The sequence below is a fragment of the Silene latifolia genome, chromosome 2 (assembly GCF_048544455.1).
Source record: "Silene latifolia isolate original U9 population chromosome 2, ASM4854445v1, whole genome shotgun sequence".
Taxonomy (NCBI): domain Eukaryota; kingdom Viridiplantae; phylum Streptophyta; class Magnoliopsida; order Caryophyllales; family Caryophyllaceae; genus Silene; species Silene latifolia.
This window is the reverse complement of record NC_133527.1, coordinates 9,841,967-9,864,737: the sequence shown is the minus strand read 5'-3', so window position 1 is coordinate 9,864,737 and position 22,771 is coordinate 9,841,967. Positions and strand designations below refer to the sequence as shown.

At 32.4% G+C, this 22,771-nt stretch overlaps 1 protein-coding gene across 1 annotated transcript; it reads right to left on the bottom strand.

Annotated features, from left to right (window-relative positions):
- Window positions 1-6,168: 6,168 nt before the first annotated feature.
- LOC141642217 (mitochondrial dicarboxylate/tricarboxylate transporter DTC-like) lies at window positions 6,169-10,809 on the bottom strand. Its single transcript, XM_074450933.1, has 6 exons — window positions 10,523-10,809; window positions 9,764-9,847; window positions 8,548-8,609; window positions 7,440-7,801; window positions 6,660-6,874; window positions 6,169-6,564 (listed from the first exon to the last, which is right to left on the bottom strand). Exons 1-6 carry the CDS (start codon window positions 10,637-10,639, stop codon window positions 6,508-6,510), a joined length of 897 nt encoding a protein of 298 aa, XP_074307034.1. The 5' UTR covers window positions 10,640-10,809; the 3' UTR covers window positions 6,169-6,507.
- Window positions 10,810-22,771: the final 11,962 nt, after the last annotated feature.

Here is a 22,771-nt window from a genome sequence, read left to right as displayed (position 1 = left end):
TATTAAAATGTTAATGTTCATATATTAGGTGTGAAATAGTGATATGCTTAAATATACAGACTAAGCATTTAAATTGACCAAACTCAAATTAGAGGGATTTTAGGAAGATTCTTTTTGATTTATAGGTAATATATGATAGTGAGTTTAAAAGGATAGATTTTCGAAAAGATACTCATTTTATTTTGGAAAATCTAGTAAAAATCTTTCAAATATGGAAATGATGTTGATTATACGGAAATGGAATACTTAATTTGTAAATGACATGTGGCAGAAGCCATCTGCCGATGACACGTGGCAAATGGTTTCCTTGAGTCGATTGATTATTTAATTGTTCATACTTTTTCTCATTGTTACCATTGTTACTTTCACTACTCTCACTATCATTATTATAACTGTCACTACTCCCACATTACTACCGCTAATTTTATTAATCTCGTTGCTACTACTATTACTTTTACTACAATTCTTTAATGTATAATTCTATGATGATACTAATTAATTCCATAAGTGGGGCATGTTAATTTTAAGGAAAATCACTATATTCTTGTATTTTCTAAATATAATTACTTTAATTTAATATAATTTCCATAAATATTTTTTATCAAGGAATCTGTATATTATACTTTTAACCAAAACTATATAATATTTACATTGAGATCCCTTTATCAGGTCCATCACACGGTGCTATCGATTTAAAACTATATAGAATAATTAATTTGTATAGATTTCTTTAATTACATTGAAGTCCCTTGGTTTTTTGAATTAATATATAGTATTGATTGATTGATTGATGATTGATTGATTATATATATATATATATATATATATATATATATATATATATATATATATATATATATATATATATATATATATATATATATATATATATATATATATATAGAGAAGAGATCAACTAAGGTCCACATTTATTTTGAGTCCATAAGTTCTATTATGAGCCATTGGATGGAGGGAAATGGAGGGATGAGATCAACCCCAAAAAGTGTGTTTATAAAGCTAATCTCACCATCTCTCTCCTCCTTCACTAATCCACTCTAATTAATCACTAATTTACTTTATAATTCTTTTCCACTCATCCATTTCTCTTTCATCTTACACATTTCATTTCTTTCTTCTCTCAAACTCCAAAAAAAAACCCAAATAAATAAAAAAAACCCAAAAATCCAAATAAATAAAAAACCCAAAAAATCCAAAAAAATCAAAAAACTCAAATAAATCATTCATTCCTCTCTTCCTCATTCACCACCACCCACCACCACCCCACCCGACACCAAGTAACCACCCCCCCCCCCCCCCCCCCCCCCCCCCCCCCCCCCCCCCCCCCTTTTTTTTTTTTTTTTTTTTTTTTTTTTTTTTTTTTTTTTTTTTTTTTTTTCAACTCTTTTTTTTTTTTTTTTTTCGTTTTGTATTAATTTGTATGTTTTTAGATGTTTTTTCCATTTATTATTTTTTTTGTCTTTTATTTTATTTTAGTTGTCTTTTATTTTGTTAGTTATCATTTTTTAGTCATTTTCTTAAATCAAATAACAATAAAAAAAATGTATAACTCTAGTCATACAATGTATAACTCTAGTCACAGTTTGTATAACTCTAGTCATACAATGTATAACTCTAGTCACTTTGGTTCATTTTTGTATAACTTTAGTCCAATTTTTGTATAACTTTAGTCCATAGTTGTATAACTTTAGTCCATAATTGTATAACTTTAGTCCATTTTTGTATAACTCTAGTCCTTCATATGTATAACTTTAGTCCATATTTGTAAAACTTTAGTCCAAAATTGTATAACTTTAGTCATATAATGTATAACTCTATGCATATGATGTATAACTCTAGGCATATAATGTATAACTCTAGGCATTTAATGTATAACTCTAGTCACAGTATTTATAATTCTAGTCAAAAGATGTAAAACTCTAGTCACAATCTGTATAACTCTAGACATACAATGTATAACTCTAGACATTTGATGTATAACTCTAGTCAAAAAAAAAAAATAACAACAAAAAAACAAAAAAAATAATATGAAAAATCTAAAACAAATCTAAAAATCTAAGGTCCATTATATATTTGAGTCCATATTTTTGTATAACTTTAGTCCATAGTTGTATAACTTTAGTCCATTTTTGTATAACTCTAGTTCTTCATATGTATAACTTTAGTCCATATTTGTAAAACTTTAGTCCAAAATTGTATAACTTTAGTCATATAATGTATAACTCTAGTCACAGTTTGTATAACTCTAGTCATACAATGTATAACTCTAGTCACTTTGGTTCATTTTTGTATAACTTTAGTCCAATTTTTGTATAACTTTAGTCATACAATGTATAACTCTAGTCACAGTTTGTATAACTCTAGTCACACTTTGGTTCATTTTTGTATAACTTTAGTCCAATTTTTGTATAACTCTAGTCATACAATGTATAACTCTAGTCACAGAGTTTGTATAACTCTAGTCATACAATGTATAACTCTAGTCACTTTGGTTCATTTTTGTATAACTTTAGTCCAATTTTTGTATAACTTTAGTCCATAGTTGTATAACTTTAGTCCATAATTGTATAACTTTATTCCATTTTTGTATAACTCTAGTCCTTCATATGTATAACTTTAGTCCATATTTGTAAAACTTTAGTCCAAAATTGTATAACTTTAGTCATATAATGTATAACTCTATGCATATGATGTATAACTCTAGGCATATAATGTATAACTCTACGCATTTAATGTATAACTCTAGTCACAGTATTTATAATTCTAGTCAAAAGATGTAAAACTCTAGTCACAATCTGTATAACTCTAGACATACAATGTATAACTCTAGGCATTTTTGTATAACTCTAGTCTTTTTTTGTATAACTTTGGTCATAAAATGTATAACTTTAGTCATAAAATGTATAACTTTAGTCATAAAATGTATAACTTTTGTCGTAAATAGTAAAAAAATCAAACAATAAATATGGAAAATATGGAAAAAAAAAAAATTAACAAAACCAAAAAAACTCATAATAACAAAAACAAAAAACCAAATAACAATAATAAAACCAAAAAACCAACAACCCAACCCAAAATCTGAAATAAACCAAATAACATTAAAAAAAAAACCAAATTTAAATATCGTGTGTATAACTCTAATGCACGCAGTGTATAACTTTAATAGGCAAGATGTATAACTTTAGTCCAAAAAATCAAATAACAATAACAACCAAATAAAAAAATAAAAAATAAAAACAAAGAACAAAAACAAAACAAAAAACAAAGAACAACACCAAAAACCAAAAATCTAAAATTTAAACAATAAAAACCAAAAATAACAAGAAAGAAAAGAAAAAAATTTAAACAATAAAAACCTCTCCTCATCACCACAAATCCCGTAAAACAAGAAAGAAAAGAAAAAAAAAAAAAAAAAAAAACACCACAAATCCCGTAAAACAAGAAAGAAAAGAAAAAAAAAAAACAAAGAACCGCTTGAAATGGAACGACATCACGACAACGATATCACGACAACCACCATCCCTACAAATGGAACGACATCACCAACACTAACCCGACACTCGAACCACCAACAACCACTATTTATTTTCGGATCCGAAAAAAAAAAAAATAGAAAGGAAAAGGGAGAGGCGGCCGAGGGAGCCAGAAACGGAGAGAAGAGGGATGGTGCAGGACGGAGGATGGAGGATGGTTCGTGGGGTGGTGTGGTCGGGTGTGGTGGTGGTAAGGGAGGGTCGGTGTTGGTGGGGTGGTGTTATGGTCGAGACGGCGGCGGCGTGAGGTGAGGCATGGAGGAGGAGGTGGGTGGTGTGGTCGGGTGTGGTGGTGGTAAGGGAGGGTCGGTGTTGGTGGGGTGGTGTTATGGTCGGGTGTGGTGGTGGTAAGGGAGGGTCGGTGTTGGTGGGGGTGGTTTTTTTTTTTTTTTTTTTGTTTTGTATTTGTTTTTGGGAGAGAACAAATGTGAGAGAATGTAGAGAGAAGGGAGAAGTTATTGATAATGAGTGATATAATGTTTAGTGGGGAAGGAGTTTCTGATAAATGGGGAAGAATGGATTAGTAAGAAACATAATTGCAATGAGGAGGTAATTAGACTAGATTGATTTGTGGCCATTCATTGAGATCTAATCTCAACCTTCCATCCCCTCCATCCTATGGTCCTTATAAGGACTTAGGGACTTACAAGATACAAGGGCCTTAGAAGAACCCCTCTCTCTATATATATATATATATATATATATATATATATATATATGAGAAAAATGAGAAATTTATCAATACGATTGGTATGGAATATGGATTCACCAACTTCGAACAAACTTTGGTTTGGATTTTTATCCCGCTTCTCTTCAAAAAAAAAAAAAATCGAAAAACCTGTGGAGATGTAATTGCTATCTAAAGTTTCGAGAAGTCGAACTTAGTTCCACCCTTACAAGATCCTTTACAAGTTTACGGTTCAGACTTCAGATCATATAACGAACACAAGTTCCATATCCGTCTTAACTTTAAAATAAGTTAAATAAGATAGATAAGATAAAAGCAGAATGCATTCATATTAGCAAAAAGGTTTTTTTGTCAAACACAACCTTTAAAAAAAAAAGTCTTTTTCAAACACCACATTTAACAAAAAAGTGTGTAAAACACAATCTTTAATAATTTTTTGTTGTCAAACACGACTTTTTGGCCGAAGGACTTAACATTTTGCAATGAGGTAACTTTCAGTCGATGTTTGAGATAGCAAACGATCGGTTTGAGGCGTTCTTGGACTCGTTGGAAAGGCGGAAATACAAGATTTTCAGGGGTTATCAACACGATGGTCAAAGGTGGCCTTATGTGGGGTTTATTGTTGTGTAAAGTAAGGCTGGTCGGAAAGAGTAGCGGTAGGTCGTAGTTGTGTTGCTTTTGGTGGTTGTTGGTTGTAAGTGGTGGTTTAAGGTGAGTGAATTGACCCACACAAAAAAATCCTACTTTGACTTTCTTTTGATTGTTTTTTACCTCCAATTTAACTCCCCTCGAACCACCACTTGCAACCAACAACCACCACAAACAACACAACTAAGACCTACCTTGCACTCTGCTATACCTACATACCAAATTTCAGACCAAACAAAGCATCATAACCTCATTAAAAGACCCGCTACTCTCTCCGACCAGCCTTACTTTACACAGCAATAGACCCCACATAAGGCCACCTTTGACCATCGTGTTGATAACCCCTGAAAAGCTTGTATTTTCACCTTTCCAACGTGTCCAAGATCGCCTCAAACCGATATCGTTTGGTATCTCAAACAGCGACTGAAAGTTACCCCATTGCAAAATGTTAAGTCCTTTGGCCAAAAAGTCGTGTTTGACAAAAAAAAATTATTAAAGATTGTGTTTTACAAAACTTTTTTTTAAAGGTTGTGTTTGACAAAAAAAACCTAGCAAAAATGCTTGTGCAATCTATGCAAGTAATTATTGACACATTCTAGTCTTAAAACAGATATGCTTGTCTTAACGGAGACTTACTCAGAATTACGAATGCATAGCTGTCCTGACTTGCCCTTTACATAATCGGTAGAGGAGTGGGTGAGTATGAATTAAATTCGGCACCATCAACCCGAGCCAAGTATATCCTTACTAATAAGGGACAACAAAAATATGACCTAATCTAAATTGATACAGCCTGATACAAACACAGCATGAATTTCGTTGAACCCGATGATGAATCAATCAAGTTGGCGCAACTCAAGGAGACTCAACTGAACTAGATAACAGCAAACCCGGGACCGACACAAAACTGAAAAGAAACAACCCCGCCGAACTAAAAAGTCTCAACCCAATCTTATTAGTTACTACATATCGAGGTATTCATCACGCGTGAAAGGCAATCTCAAGTGTTATATGAATTCCATGACAAAACGAGACAAATTCTTGGAAAATTATCAGGACACTCAGAAAATGTAACGAGTCTGCTTGAACAATGAGCGTAAACCAAACAGGTAGTTTCAATCGAAAGGGAACAGCGATGAAAAATGATAGTAACGGGTCCAACTGATCCAAATCGGTTCCAAAAGACTTTGCCTTCCACTGTTGAGACTCTTGAGAATATTAAATACCAACCTAGTAGTTCCATAAGCAACTGAATGTGGCGACAATATCTCAGCAGCAAGAAACATTTAAAGCGTTTTGTCGTTATGATAACCTAAAATTTCACCTAGTTATGTCAAGGTTACATATTCCACAACGCAGAGACGCAGACTAGTGTTCACACCAAGGGGTCATCAAAACACAGACCAAACCAGCTACAGATGCATATGGTCCTTTCCCCATAAGAATCATATATTCTAAGACAGTTATCGTAACTAATTTATTTAGTACCAGCAAAATTTGCAAGGCTTGATGCAAGAGAAAAAGAAACGAAAATGAAATGCTGAGGCTTTTCATATCGCCACCACGACACATACCCAAATTGATAAGACGGATTTGATGATTTCTAGCTCTGAGTCTGACCTACAAACCAATAGACTTCTCCACCTTCTGGATTTGGCTCAAGAAAATCCATGTCATCTGAAAGGCAATCGACAAAAGGGCGTAAGCAATAAGCTCCAAATTGAATGTGGACTACAAAATTTCACGAGTAAGAGAGAAAGACGAGTGCTTACCATAACATGAGGGGCAATTCTGACACAGTAAACGGGAAATCCAGTGTAGAATTTGAAAGGTCCGCCTGCTTTCAAGGTTTTCAAAGCACAGTCCATAGCACCGGTATAAGGGTACTTTCCAGTAGCATCTGGTTGCATTTTCTGTATTTGTGTCTTCACATAATCAAACGGTAGACTGCATGCGGCAGCAAAGAATCCAGATACGGCACTAGCACCTGGTAAAAGATGAAACATATATAAGCAGTAGACCTGGCACACTGACCGACACACACTGACCTGAAATCACTAATTTGAAATTACGTCCAGGTATCTACATGACAAATTGGCATTTAAAAAGCATAGTCTGAAATGGCAAAAACCACCAGATCCAAATGACCCGGCCCAGTGAAATGACGATGTTCATAACAGTAGAGGCTAAAAAGGCAGTGATTACACGATGTTCAGGCAACTCATACAACAGGTAGCTACGTTACACATATATACACAGCAATAACAATTCCAATATCAAAATATCACCCCAGTGCCTCTAAGGTTCCTACTTGTGGCGGATAGAGGAGAAACGGATGTACGCAACCTATCATTGTGTTAAAAATGCTGAGAGGTTGTTCACTTGTTCTCAGATGACCCATAATGAACATAATGGAAAAACAAGTCAGAGTACTGAATACATCAAATCCACAAATAAAAAACATAACAAGCTTGAAGTTAGTCTGTGACACAAAGGCATAGAAAGCGCCAAGGGGAGGCCAACATAGAACAGCATGAAACAGTGTATCTTACCCACAACTGTGGAAGCATCACCCAAGCCAGCGGTATCCCTGAAGAACTCTACAGATTGATCATAAGAAGCAAGCATTCCCATGTTCAATGCCATTGCTCTTACAACTGTTGGACCTGCACCTTTCCACAGTGCCAAAACTCCCTCATCTGCAACTATCCTGGAAAGAGCATGGAATGCATTCTTGTAATGTCTCCTTTGAGCAGCTGGAAGAGTAGCATCAGCTTGCATACGGATGAGGGCAAGATCAGCAGGACTACCGACACAAGCTCCTATAGCACCAGCTGTTAGTCCACAAAGAGCTTTCTGGTAGAGAGGCAAAGGCTTTCCATCATTAGCAGCTATAGCTTTGTTCGTCAAAATCCTAAGCAAGATACAAGCCAAAGGTCAAGGAAAACAAATAAATTCATAATTTCTTAAAAATATAACATTACAGAAGGGTCAACATACTACTCGCTAATGACTAGTTCGCGTCGTTTTTTGTATCATGGCATTTAACTGATACTGTACACTATCCCTGGGCTACTCCTTTTAGTGCATACCGAGTATAAGATACTTTCTCTAATTCTTAGGAATTGCCCTATTTCTACTTTCGTTAATATTTGATGGTGAGACCCACGATCCGCTCACACCAATTTACATTTGTTTCAAATAAATAGAGAATTTTACTTATTACTTATTAGCAACTTAGGCAACCATGAGGCATACAAGATTTTACAACTATAACATAATTTCATATATGCAGGGGGGCAGAATAGCTAAAGGAATGTGATTCATCTAAGATAACATAGCAGGTAAAATAGATACTAACTGTGGGTATGCATTAGAGTCTTATGATTTAACATTTTAACTTAGCATGGAGCAGAAGAAGAGAATCTTAGGGGCTTGCTTAGATAGAGGGAAGAAAGAAACGGAAGGGATGGGGTTGGGGAGAGTGGAGCGAGACAACTGCCCTTGTTTGATTAGCAAATAGGGTTGGAGGGAAACGGAGGCATCCATCTCCCCTCTTCCAAGTCTATTCAAAATTCCTCTAACACGGAAGATTTCTTACTCCATTCCCCTCTCCTTCCTTTCCCTCCCCAGATGCCATCCAAACATGTAAAAGCTTACCTGAAAGAACCAAGTCTAGCAGTAGTATATGTGGCTTGTCTGAGCAACCCAGCAGACAGACCCTGCACCAAAAGAAAGTAGATGAGGCGAATAAAAATGTCAAAACATTGTCAAACAAATTGCTGGTCAGAGATCCCAAGTACCATACAGCAACTAACTAACAGATACACCCCATACCAAATAGTGGACATATGGCAGTAATTATTTTCTATTAAGGGTGACACAGAAAATACTAATAATGTAAAACTGCCTCAAGACATGGGTTCAACAAAGATCGTCCTTCAAGCCTCCCACAAATCAAAGAGAATCATAGTTCCTATATAAAATAGTCGCAAGCATGGTATTAAGACAAGGCTGTGACACGAAAAGCTACCCTTTTATAATGGTCTTGAAGTTCACCGAGACAGCATTTTTGGTAAGATATTGGCTGCATTGAGCAAGATTAAGCTGCAATCGCCAACACCGCGGTTGTGACTAAAATCAATATGAATAATATAGTCACAGTCCAGCCTGCCATGTGCAAAAAATACCAAAAGCACCTCCACTAACTATTAAGCCTTTTTCTGCTGGAGTTCTATCAACTATGAAACCCATGCGACAGACCTAATCCCTTTTGAACCAAAAAAATTTAGGTCAAAGTATTGTCAAAAAAATTGCTGGCTAGAGATCTCGGGTACAATGCAGCAACAAAATAACAGATCCACCTCATACCCAACAGTGAACATGTGACATAGTAACTATTTTCTATGACGAATGACACAGAAAATAATAATAATGTCAAACTGACTCAAGACATGGGTTCAAGAAAGGTCGGCCTTCAAGCTTCCCACAATTCAAAGGGAGGTCAGCGTTCCTATGTAAAATAGTTGCAAGCATGGTATTAAAAAAAGGCCCTGGCACGCAAAACTACCCTTAATAAAGGTTTTGAAGTTCACCAAGACAGCATTTTTTGGCACGATATTGGCTGCATTAAGCAAGATTATGCTGCAATCTCGACACTGCAGTCATAACTAAAACAGTAAAACCGATATGAACACTATAGCCACAACCCATCATTGCCATAACTAGCATTTTCTACAGAAATTCTACTAACTATGAAACCCACAAAACAGATCTAAGCCCTTTTGATCCGAAAGAAACCATCAAGTTGACAACTATACACATGATAAACAGAGATAGGCAGTACTCAAACAAAATAAGATTAAAAAAAGCATACCTTGTAGAAAGCACCAAAACCCTCAGCGGCAAGCATGTTCTTTGTGACTTGGGTAGCTGATCCCTGACCAAGTTGAATCCTCACCTACCCAATTCAATAAAACAAGTTAAAATTCATGCCCACGTTAACTAAATTCAGCTCTCACAACACCGAAATAAGACGAAATTATGTCACCAAGCATGAAAAATCCCACCCTTAGATGAAAATCTCAAGTCTCAAGTCTCAATTGCTGGGTAAAGGGGGTCGGATGTACGCAGCATGAACAATTTCACACTAAGATGCAAATCTCAACTGCTCAAACAGCATAAAATTCACATCATACAACTTCAAATCAAATATCACAGACCCATATCACAAAATCAGCTAAAACCACATTATACAGACATAGATCAAATTAATCCAGCTTCCAAACAGCAAATCGACTGATAATTAAGATAACATCTAATAAAAATACTAATAATTTACAAAAATGTGAAAGCTCAGATGAAATTCTCACCTACCCATCTACCAAATTCCTTAAAATAACACAAATTACAAACTTAAACAACATAAAGATTAGTTCTTTACACATAACTGTAAAATCAATGTAGCTCAAAAACAACAAAGAAACAAAATCTCAAAGCATTAAAACGAAAAATATCAGCTACCCATCTAACAAAATCATCAAAATAACACAAATTACAAACATAAACACCATAAAGATTAGTTCTTTAAGAACAAAAACCCTAAGAATTAGAAAAAAGAGGGAAAATCGAAGACCTTGATCATGTCAATGGGTTGAATGACACAGGTGGCAAGCATACCAGAAGCACCACCATTAACAAAGGGTTTAACAGTTGGCCAAACTCCGGCAGATTTTGCATTTTGATCCGCCATTGTTGTTGAACTCTTTTTTCCAGTGGTTGAGGAAAAGAGATCTCTACAGACAACCAAAGGAATAAGGAGATCGAGAACGGCGTGACTTGTGTCTCTTTTAGAGTGGCATCACATTCTTTTTCTGTATGTAATGTTATTAGGTTTGTGGTTCGGATTGGATCGGAGATCGGACTGGAATATTAAGTTTTGGTTCGGTTTAGATTAGATTTTCGTTAGATTAGATTAGACTAGTTTTTGAACCCGTGCACTACACGGGTGGTAACGAAAAATATTATTAAAAGTAAAAACTTATGTATTTTTTGGATTTGATGATAAATTACTAAATTTTAGAAAAAATTACTTTATCTACCAATACACTTTTGATAAATTTATGTTGCTTAATTTTATTCGAAATACTCTGCTTTTTTCTTCCTCGACTTTTTAACTTATGAGAGCTGAATAAAAAAAAGTAGATATAAAATTATTATAGATTTCATAACCTGTTTATTTACGCAATATATATTTAATTTTATTCATTACTGTACTTTTTTTTTATATTACCCCTCTTGTTTATTATCCTCTTAATTCTATACCCCTGTCTCATCTCCTCTCCCACCCACCATCACCTGGACGTCTGGAAGCAGCGTTCGCCATCATTGACTGACTCCCTTGAGACCCACCAGCCGACCCTCCACCGCAGTGGTGACAGCACCCAACACCTCAGACCACGACGTCCCTCGCAACCCATATCTCAGCAATCCCACAACTAACCATGCACCACCCTACATTCCATATCCTATGTCCTCTAACTACTCTACCCTTCTTGCCTTCACCATCCCCTACATCCCTCACCGCACCTCTAGTATAACCACCATCCCTGCACCATCCCGTGCTTGAACCCTAACCCTTCTCGTAAGCTTATGTAACTCCCTACCCCATCATTACCTACCCTTCGCGACCCCTCCCCTATCACGACCTCCCGCCATCAACACCCCATATATTTATGGATATTTAATAGGCAATATTTAATAGACTAAGAATTTTTTGAGGTGATCAGTTAATTTGTCTTGATTTTTCATAATACATATTGAAAATGTGGAGTATTAAGTATAACTCGCTTTTGCCCAACTTAACACCATGGCACCATGCAACCCATCTATCTATATATATAAAAGAGAGTTTTTTCGAGCGATCTGAGAGCGTCCACATCATCAAAAATCAATTTAGGAAAGTATAATTTTTGATGTAAAAAATAAAGTGAAAAATCTTTTAATTATTATAATATGTATATTTCCTAAATTATATTCAAGTGATATTTCCAATTTTTATATCAAAGTTTTACATTTCATTTGGCAAAAAAATATCGTTAAAAAAATTATGAAAATAATATAATTAGCTTTGTGTTAAAAAATGTTATCATTAGAGTATAAATTTCATATTATTTGCACATATTAAAGATGGTCTACTTCTTAATACGTAAAATTGTGTACTTTTTAGTATGTTTTGTCCCACATTGGAAAATAAGTAGGTGTGGTGAATATACTACATATAAATAGTAGAATTGTCCCACATCGAAAGATTAGTATAAGGTGATGTGATCCTATGATTATAAATAGGATGCATATTTGGAACTTATGTATCCACCCAAAATTTTTTTTGAGTCTCATAAATATTGTTTTAAAGAGCTCTTAAGACTTTCTATCATTATCTACGATATGATATAAAAAATAAAGTGGAAATCGTTGGGAACTACCCCGGAAAGAGTTAAGAACATGAACAAGAAAATCAAAAAATAAATAAAGGTTTTACTAATGGCAATCTCCTGTCACAATACAAAACTAAAGATTTTACTAATGGTTGTCTTCTGAATGCAGTAATAGAGCGTTAATGAGTCGTTATATTTACAATGTAGAGATCCATATCTAATGATCGAGACTAAGTTTTTGGAGAAAAGACATGTATTTCTTGGTATGTTATATCTTTCCCATTGAAAAATAATGTAGGTATTATGAACATACTACGTCTAAATAATTAAATTATGTATCTCACATTGAAATAATAGTATACGGTAGGGTGATTCTATAAATATAAATAGGAGGCATCTTTGAAACTAGGTATTAATACAAAATTTCTTGATATAAAAGATATAGACTTTTTAGTACGTTATATGTCCACATTGAAAAATAATGTAGGTGTAGTGAATATAATATGTATAAATAATAGAAATGTCCCATATATATAAATTTTCTATATTATATTAAAGTGATATTTATAGTTTTGATATAAAAACTTTATATTTCATTTGAAAAAAAAGTATCGTATGAAAATTATATAATTAGATTGGGACAAAAAAAATGCTATCATTAGAGTGTATATTGTATTGTATTGTATTGTATTTTCTCATTATTAAATCGGGTTAATGTCAAAGTAGATGCAAAAAAATGATGTACTTAGTATGTTATTTGTCCTACATTGAAAAATAACGTAGTGTGGTGAATATATTATGTATAAATATTAGAATTGTCCCACATTGGAAGATTACCATAAGGCATGGTGATCTTATGATTATAAATAGAAGTCATAACCCAAATTTTTTTGATTCCCTTAAGTATTGTCAGAGATAACTCTTAAAAGAGTTTGTATTACTGTCTCTACAATAATGATTTCTAACCTAAGTTAATGTTTGGAAAATCTTTTAGTTATTATAATATATACTATGTATTTATTATTTTATATTCAAGTGATATTTCTAATTTTTATATAAAGAACTTTTAAATTTCATTTGACAAAATAATGTCGGTAAAAAAATTATGAAAATAATATTATTCGATTCATGGTAAGAAATGCTATCATTAAAGTATATATATAGAATTAGGATCACATGAGTCCACTCTATCTTCTTGAGTCCGTGAGTCCATGATATAATATCACACTTTATATTAAATAATATCACAGCTTACAGTATCACACGTTATACTAAACAATATCACAGCTGAAAAAAAAAATCATGATATTGTTTTGTAATACAATATCACACGTTATGCTAAACAATATCACACGTTATACTAAACAATATCACAGCTTTCATGAAAAAAAAAAAATTTGTTAAAAAAAATTTTCGAAAAAAATTTTTGAAAAAAAAAATTTAGTGATATTGTTTTGTAATACAATATCACAAGTTATGCTAAACAATATCACGCGTTATACTAAACAATATCACAACTTACCCGAAAAAAAAAAATTGTTAAAAAAAATTTTCGAAAAAAAAAATTTTCGAAAAAAAAAATTTCAGAAAAAAAAAATTCAAAAAATTTTTTTTATTTCGAAAAAAAAAAATCCGTGATATTGTTTTGTATAGTGCGTGATATTGTTTTATGGACTCATGGACTCAAATATATAGGTGGACTCACCGGATCCCACCTATATATATATATATTTCATATAATTTGCACATATTAAAGATGGTGTATTTCATAGTATGTTATATCTCCCACATTGAAAAATAATATAGGTGTGATAAATATACTACATATAAAAAATAGAATTTTCCCACATCGAAATATAGCATAAGGTGGGTGATTCTATGAGCATCCTTGGAACTTAGGCATCAACCCAAAATCTTTTGAGTCGCTTAAGTATTATCTTGGAGAGCTCTTAAAAGTTTATATCATTATATTTTCTACCTATAGATTTTATATGTCCCATATTGAAAAATAATGTAGGTGTGGTAAATATACCATGTTTAAATAATATAATTAGAATTGTGTTAAAAAATATTCTATCATTAGAGTATATGTTCTTATCATTTGCACATATTTTAATTATGATAAAAAAAAAATAGAAAACAAACGTCCATGGTAGCATGTGTATTCTATCAAAGTTCAAGGTTACCATGAGAAATTTCCAATATTATAATGATATAGTTAATTAAATTTGCATTTAAAAGAGAGATATCCGTACCAATAAAACAATAAAAGGGGTATTATTTTTAGTTGTTATTTTATTGTCATGTCATCAAACTTAACGTCCATTTAACAACATTTACATTAGGAGGTATCATGGGCAAAAAAAGGGAACCTCAAGGGTACCATAGGCAAATTTTTAAAAGTAGGGGTAACATGGAAAATCTAACAAAATTAAGGGGTACCACGAGAAATTTCCGTATCTCAATTATGTTAAATTTTTTTTGAATAAAAACAACGTACAAATATTAATGGAGAGAGTACTTGATCATATTATTAAATTTAAATATAACTATTGGATATAATGAGTAGCAATTGTCTGTATTCGGTATTCGAGATCTGGTTGGATGTCGAACTAAGAGCAAAAAAGATGGTGTAATTCTGAGTATGTTATTTGTCCCACATTGAAAAATAATACAGGTTTGAGAAATATATATTACGTATAAATATTAGAATTGTCCCACATCCGAAAAAAAATTCAATTTTTGTGAATATATTACTTATAAATAGTAGAATTGTCCCACAACGAAAGATTTGTATAAGGTGGGGTCATTATATGATTATAAATAAGAGTTAACCCACGTATATACTAATCTTTTATTTTTTTTGAAAGAAATATTTTAATAATATGTAAACAAATCATTAGACATATAATGTAAACATTAAACGCTTATAACATTTTTTTTTTGCATTATAAATAAGTTAATTACCCCGTTGCAACGCACGGGCATTCAAACTAGTAATCTAATATTTCAACACAAACAATTTACACTTTTACACTTTAGTTCAATGGCGACCCTAAAATGATCAACTTCCTAACTCTATCATTGTTCCACGATTAAACCACCATGCAAGGGGGAGATAATGGCTTCACCTCACCAAGCAATTATTGAGCTCTCATACAATAACGTCACTTCGTTCAAAACAACGATGCAATTATCACAGCTGCTCACAATATTATCTACTCGTAGATAATTAAAAATATTTTTGTACTTATCCCTTTTGCTCTTCCAAATTCCAATTCAAGTTTGCATACCATATCAGAAACAACCTTACCAGGACATATCACCAACAGCCTTTACATCGGCTAAGTGTTAAAACGACACTCTACCTTCAACTGCCATAAAATTACATGACAACCATACTCTCGGACAGTTAGAAAGGATAACTTTTCCATTTGTCAATTTTGAGCTAAGACAAACTCAAACTATTTAATACAACGGAATAACATATTTACATAAAGATATTCATACATGAGTTTTTCTAACGTGTGCCATAAGGGCACATATTAATAAGCCTAATAGGTAAAGATATGCAAGATATCTTCATTAATTATGGTAAAATTAAGTTTATACTTGCATTTTTGTTGAGAATATCTTGCATATCTTTCCCTAGCTATTAGGCTTATTAATGTGTGCCCTTAGGCCACACGTTAGAAAAATCCTTCCTATATAACCCATATAACCATACGTTCATATATTTACAACCATCTATGGCAACTGTTACACCTATCTCGTGTCCAAAGAGCGCTTGGACAGTTAAAAAATATGAGTTGCCTTCATAGTTTGATGTCATCTTAAAAAAATCTGCAACTAATGCAATAAAAAGGTTAAGAATACTATTGATAGTAACCACTTATGCAAGAAAATTTAAATGCACTACTCGCCCTAACTAAGACCATTATAAGTCATAAGGATTTCACGTATGAAATTAAACAAATAACACCATCAAAACATAAATAGATACTCGAACAGATCAAACATGCAATGTCATGCAGAGAAAATATATGAACGATAGGCAAATTGAGAAAAATAAAGCGTTATTTATATATAAGAAACCTTAAACTCACATCCAATTAAAAGATCACCAATACAATTATACAATTATTTGTGTGAATATTATTAGGGAGTAATAATATTAATATTAATATATTATACGAAATCTTTTCCAAAAATATCTACTATTCATGTTTGAATACATTCATGTTTGAATACATCCAAAAACTCTTTTGAAATTTATATCAATTTAGGAATACTAATTTAATTTAATTTAATATGTCAACTAAAATCATGCTAATTACTCCTATATGTTAATTGATATATACTATCATTATCATTCATGTACATCCTAAAATAAGCTACTTTTATTTTATGTTATTGTGATATTATATTATTGTGATATTATATTATTGTTAAGATTACTCGAATCTTAACTTCTAGGATTTCAGTTATGGCAATATGTTAAATGGGCTAATCACACAATAATTTACACCACGCTATCAATCTACTATGAAGTATGAATGGTAAATTCAATCTGGTTTATTATCCCACATTTATACCACTTTTATTATATATAGTAATAGTAATATAGTAATATAGTAATATAGTAATTTTTGTATATATCCTAGATATTTAGTAGTATAGTCGTATAGGAGCAAATAAATGCAATAATCTTGTAAATTGTAGATATGAGAGATTGTGGTATTTATGGACAAAAATCATTTCCGTTATTAGACGCAGATTGTATGGAGCACAGTTAGGGGTTGTTTGCTTGCCTTCCAAATTCATGTGAATTGGAAGTTCCTAGGAAGTGCAAAAATGAGGGCTTGTTTGGTTACCCAATCCATGGGAAGTTGAAGTTCCATAGGAACTTCAATTCCTACATAATGTAGAAAGTCACTTACCTAGCTCCCCCTTGGTAAGTGGAACTTTCCACATGAATTGAGTTCTCATATCCCAACCAAACAACTTTTTTGCAATTCACATGAATTGCAAAATCATATGAATTTTATTTCAAGGGAACTTCATCTTCCCATTGTCAACCAAACAACCCCTTATATTGAAGGCATATGAGACATAAAGTAATATATCTTTAGCTTATTTATAGAAATTATACATTTTTAGGTTTATTCAAATTCTGTAACAATATTTTTTTTAAAACGATATGAGGGAGATTTGTGATTAGGTTAAGATCACGGTTGTTACGTGTGTTTTATTTTGTAGAATATTTTTGGTAAAAAATATAATTTGATAAAGAATTCCAGATATTTAATTATTGTGATATTTTTGTTATGCTAATTATTTTGATATTATATTATAGTGCGAGATTGTTGCCTTGTATAGTTCTAAGATTTTTTTCGAATTTTATGATATTTTTGGTATGTCAATGTTAATTATTTTGGTATAATCTTCTTATGATTATTGTTCTTGTTATGTTAGGAGAGAATTTCAGTCCAATTTATCCTAAAAGTAAACTTGCGGTAGAATTTCGGTGCGAGATTGATATTTTTAATGTGTAACAGAATAATATTGTACCGAAATTCTCTCTTAAAATTGCGCCAAAATCAACTTAAAATTAGCAACTTTCCTTCTGAACTTTTTATATATTGTTTTCAAAAAAGATTTTGTATATACTGTTTTTAAAAAAGATTACATTCTAATAATTTCTAATAATAATAATCACGTTAGATTTTGTATATACTGTGATCATATATTATTCTCGCACCTTTTTTTTTGTCAGAGTTTTTTTTTGTAAATTTATATAATCTTTGTATCAAGATAATTTCCCGCGTATAAGAGTAGGGCAAAATTTTTTTGTGATCATATATTGAAATTATATATGATATGCGGCATATTTTTTTCATATATATTTTTTTGTGATCATATATTATTCTCGCACCTCTTTTTTTGTCAGATTTTTTTTTTTTTTGTAAATTCATATAATCTTTGTATCAAGATGATTTCCCGCGAATAAGAGTAGGGTGAAATTTTTTTGTGATCATATATTGGAAATTATATATGATATGCGGCATATTTTTTTCATATAATCTGCGGCATATTTTTTTGTGATCATATATTATTCTCGCACCTTTTTTTCGTCAGTTTTTTTTTGGAAATTTAATTTGTATTACACGTGGCAATGTGATGGGGTGTGACACGTGGCGATCGAAGGGGGGGGGGGGGGGGGCGGTTATTGCTTTAATATTATATATGATATGATTAGACCGTCAATATATGGGATCGGATTGGAAATTGGAATACTAAATTTTGGTTTGGGTTACAATAGATTCTCATTTTATTATTTTGTGGTTTTTCTAATTTTACTCGAAAATCAATGATAATCCTCAATATATGTGACTCCGATTCATAATTTCAATTTCAAGACATGAATAGAATCATAGATAGTATAGAGTGGTAGATATATTCTACGAGTGGCTTTTTATGTAACCTTAATTTAAATGAAAATTTTATTTATTACTTCCTCTGTCCCGGTTATTTGTTGTCCTTTTCCATTTTTGGGTATCTCAGTCATTTGTTGTCCTTTCTATTTTAAGAATGAAATGAGTAATTTGATCATTCTCATTTAATTTATTCCACTTGTCATTTAGTTATTGGTCATCTCCTCTTTCCTTGGTCTTTGTGCCAAAACCAAAGGACAACAATTGAACGGGACGGTGGGAGTAATATTTTCGGATGGACTCGTAGATGTTTTGATTTAAATAAGTGGATCAAAAAGTCGCCGTTAAATGTGATATTGTGTGATTGTTCGTTGTCTTTTCTTAATTTAAATAAAGACATAAAATTTCTTTAGGTATTCATTCACTTTCTTTTTTTCATCAATTGAGTCGAATTCAAATAGGCAAAATAAACAAACTATTATATGCCACATTTGTACTACTTCTCATTTAATATCCTAAGACTCAAACTATTTCTTTGGGTTTTTTTAACGTGTGTCCTTAGGGTACACATTAATAACCTAAATGTGATAAGATTTGCAAGAGATTCTCATCAAATATTCAAGTATAAACTCATTTTTACCATAATTAGTGAGTATCTTTTGCAAATCTTACCACATTTAGGTTATTAATGTGTGCCCTAAGGGCACACGTTAGAAAAACCCTTTCTGATCCATTTTTGAAGTAATGTCAAAGAAAAATCCAAAATTGGTGGTTCACACTAAAATACACGTGAACTTTGCCTTTTATTTTTTATTGTTCAATACATAGTAGGATTTGTAGCCTATATTGGACAATTTGTAACGATCATCCAAGAATTTTATGAATTAACTTGTGAAATTTCACTCATTCGCGTAGTAAATTCTGGATAATTATTTGCTTTAGTTCTATGGTTGAAAACTTGAAATAGTCATAGCGATTTTTAATTGAAGAGCTGCATTTTTTTTTTTCTCTATTGATCTTCAATTGCACTTGAAAATCCGGTTGATTAAATTGAAGCCCAGTTCCCTAGACGATAAGATGAAAATATTTGGGCTACAATGTTGCAGCCCATATCGTGCACCCCACTAAGAGTTTTGGGCTATCACATACAAAAAGGCCAACTAAGCTAATTAATAGACTTATAAACAAATACTCGTATTTTATTTTATTTTGATAACTTGCATATTTAAATAGATCTGTATTTATCATAAAATATTGAATTACCAAAATAAAATAAAATGTTAATATTGGGATTGTTTATCTTCTTTTCGGTCAGTTTTATGCTATAGGACGATTCTAATAAGCATCGTGCCTTCGATTTATTAAATTGTTTTCTTCTGTTGATGTTTTCTTTCACTATATGAGTTCTATTGATATTTGATACGTATCTCGTAATGATTAATATTTATACGATTGGGTCGATTTTGTACATTGCAGGTTGTTACGCAAATAATTATGATCTAGTTTGACTACACAAATATATCAAAAATCCTACATGGATCATTTATCATGTAATTAGATGTTTAATTGTGAAGTAGTAGGGTTTTAGATAAAATTATCCATAAGAATACGAGCAGTAGTGGATTTCAAGGATTAACAGGGATGCTAATTTCATCGAATTTTAGCTGAATATGTTTATTTTTTAGTATTATAACTTATGTCGTCTCCCCTCAAAATGTTTGCTCCCATCGAGAAAATTTGCACCGCTACTGAATACTAGGAAAACTTCTCCTTTGTCACTAAATGCTAGACCTTTTTTTAAAGTTTTTTTGTAGCGATAGCCTACAAACAACTATGATACTTTCCTAGAGGTTCTTGTACATAAGATAATCAGTTTAGGTTCGGATAGGAGAAATGGACCATGCTTCGTTTATCGGTCCTCATTTTTAAAAAATAATAATTTTAGATCTATTTCAGTCTAATATCAGACCGGGCCGAATACTTTGGGTTCAATCCAATATGACTGTTTGAGGTCAAAACCAAAAGTTTTATATCCAATATTCGCTCCACTTATTTTTAATTTACGGTCTTTGACCCGATTCGATCTTCAACCGATGCTCTGAAGCCTCACTAGTCACTCCTACTTGGACTGTTGTACCTAATGTGAATTGCCAACTATCATTGGCAAAATTATTTTGTATAGTTAGAATCCAATGTGGATTGTAAAGCATCCAAGATTCAAGCTATCATCAAGAGCATATTGCATGTTTTTTTAAGACAAACGTGAGAGCATATTGGCATATTGCATGTTGATCTTGTTGTATTTCTTTTTGGTTCCAAATTAGTTTTACACGAAAACTTCAGAGAAACGGTCTCTTAATAGCGTTAATAAGAGAACTCTCACATGATGGGGTGCGGAAGTTATTAAATTTCCTTTTTTCCTGTTATGTCTCCCACTAATTTAGAGGGACACGGTCTCTCATGAGATCTGCTGGTTTTATTGCTTATCAAATGTATATGAGTGACTAATTTAAGGCTACTTATTAGATCACGTATTTACAATCATGGCTCGAACCCTTTTAGTTTAGTGTAGATCATAAAATGTAGAAGGATAATTACGACCTCCAGGATATGTTAAGGTACTATGTTGGTTTCCACACAAACCACCACTTAAAAAATGGAGCGAGTACTACTTTCGACTATGGATTATGGGACCTCTAGATTAATCGAAAATCCGACAAAAGAATGTTAAATGTAACTTACATTTAAGAAAGAAAAATTGAAGTGATTAATATGTTTCCATTTACATCGAGTTATCATAACATTGTAGATTTGTAGTACAAAATGAAGCCATAAATGAATAAACACATCACAATTTCACAAAGGTTTCACATGTTCATTAGCCGAAAGAGAAAATAATAAAATAGGGTGAGCTGTAATAACTAATAAGATCCGTACCGACGTTGTCGAGGTGAAGGCCCACTAAATGGATTAACACTTGAGCAACTACTCCAGCTGTAAAACTCCCCACAAATCACAAGATATCAATTGCCTTGTCTACTTGATTAAATGGTTTGATTAGATTATATTTACCTTTTAATTTAAGATTTAGTCTTAATACTATAAACTGATAGGTAGATAGATCTCTTTAAGAAGGTTATATCTGTCTTAAGTAAAAAATGGATAAAATGTACTCAAATATTCTCACATATAGGTGAATGAGGCAAAAGTTTGGCATTCTCTAGACATTCATCTATAATACTAAAAATTGATAGGTAGATAGATCTCTTTAAGACGATTATATTTGTTTTAAGTAAAAATGGATAAAATTCACTCAAATATTCTCACATATAGGTGAATGAGGCAAAAGTTTGGCATTCTCTAGGCATTCATCTATTTAATTTGTTTTATTGTTTGAGACGAATTTTGTCTGTCTTAATTTTTAAACAAAAATTGGTGAAAATTAAGAGTAGTATTTAGTTATTTACGTTGTTATTACATTTTTAGTTTGTGGAAAATATGCGGTGTTAAGAAATTATGAGCAAAATCATGGAAGTTAGTGATGTTTGTATGGGCTAGCTTAGTGAGTTAAAACGTTAATAATTCACCGATCTCAAATTAAATCTATTCGTCATTCTAGTAAAAGAGGTATGTGGTACTTGAAGTATGTGACCGTGAAAGGGGATTTGTATAGGTGGCAAGAGTTTGCAATGTTTCTTGGGATGTGGTGGCATGAAGGACAAGGGAAAGATGTTGGGCGGTAGAGTGCCTAGGAGAGCACCAAATATTAGGCAATCCTGGCCTTGCCAAGTGAAAAAAGTGGAGTTAAATATCATGGTAAGTTCGAGCTTGTATTTTGTGGTGGTGGGTGTTGGCGTGGAGGTGGAGGTAGAGGTGGAGGTGAAGTGGGAGGTGGTGAGGGGTGAAATCAGGAGAGGAATTTGACAAGATCGAAGCTAAAGAAGAGTGATTTAATTTGCGTTTTCCAATAATGATAGGTGAAATATGTGAGTTTGTCAATGATGGATAGATTGA

Coding starts and splice junctions, on each gene's coding strand:
- LOC141642217 (XM_074450933.1), bottom strand. CDS start 10,639: ATGGCGGATCAAAATGCAAAATCTGCCGGAGTTTGGCCAACTGTTAAA. Junction 9,848..10,522: donor AACCCATTGACATGATCAAG/GTCTTCGATTTT, acceptor TGAATTGGGTAG/GTGAGGATTCAACTTGGTCA. Junction 6,875..7,439: donor TGATGCTTCCACAGTTGTGG/GTAAGATACACT, acceptor ATCTTTTACCAG/GTGCTAGTGCCGTATCTGGA.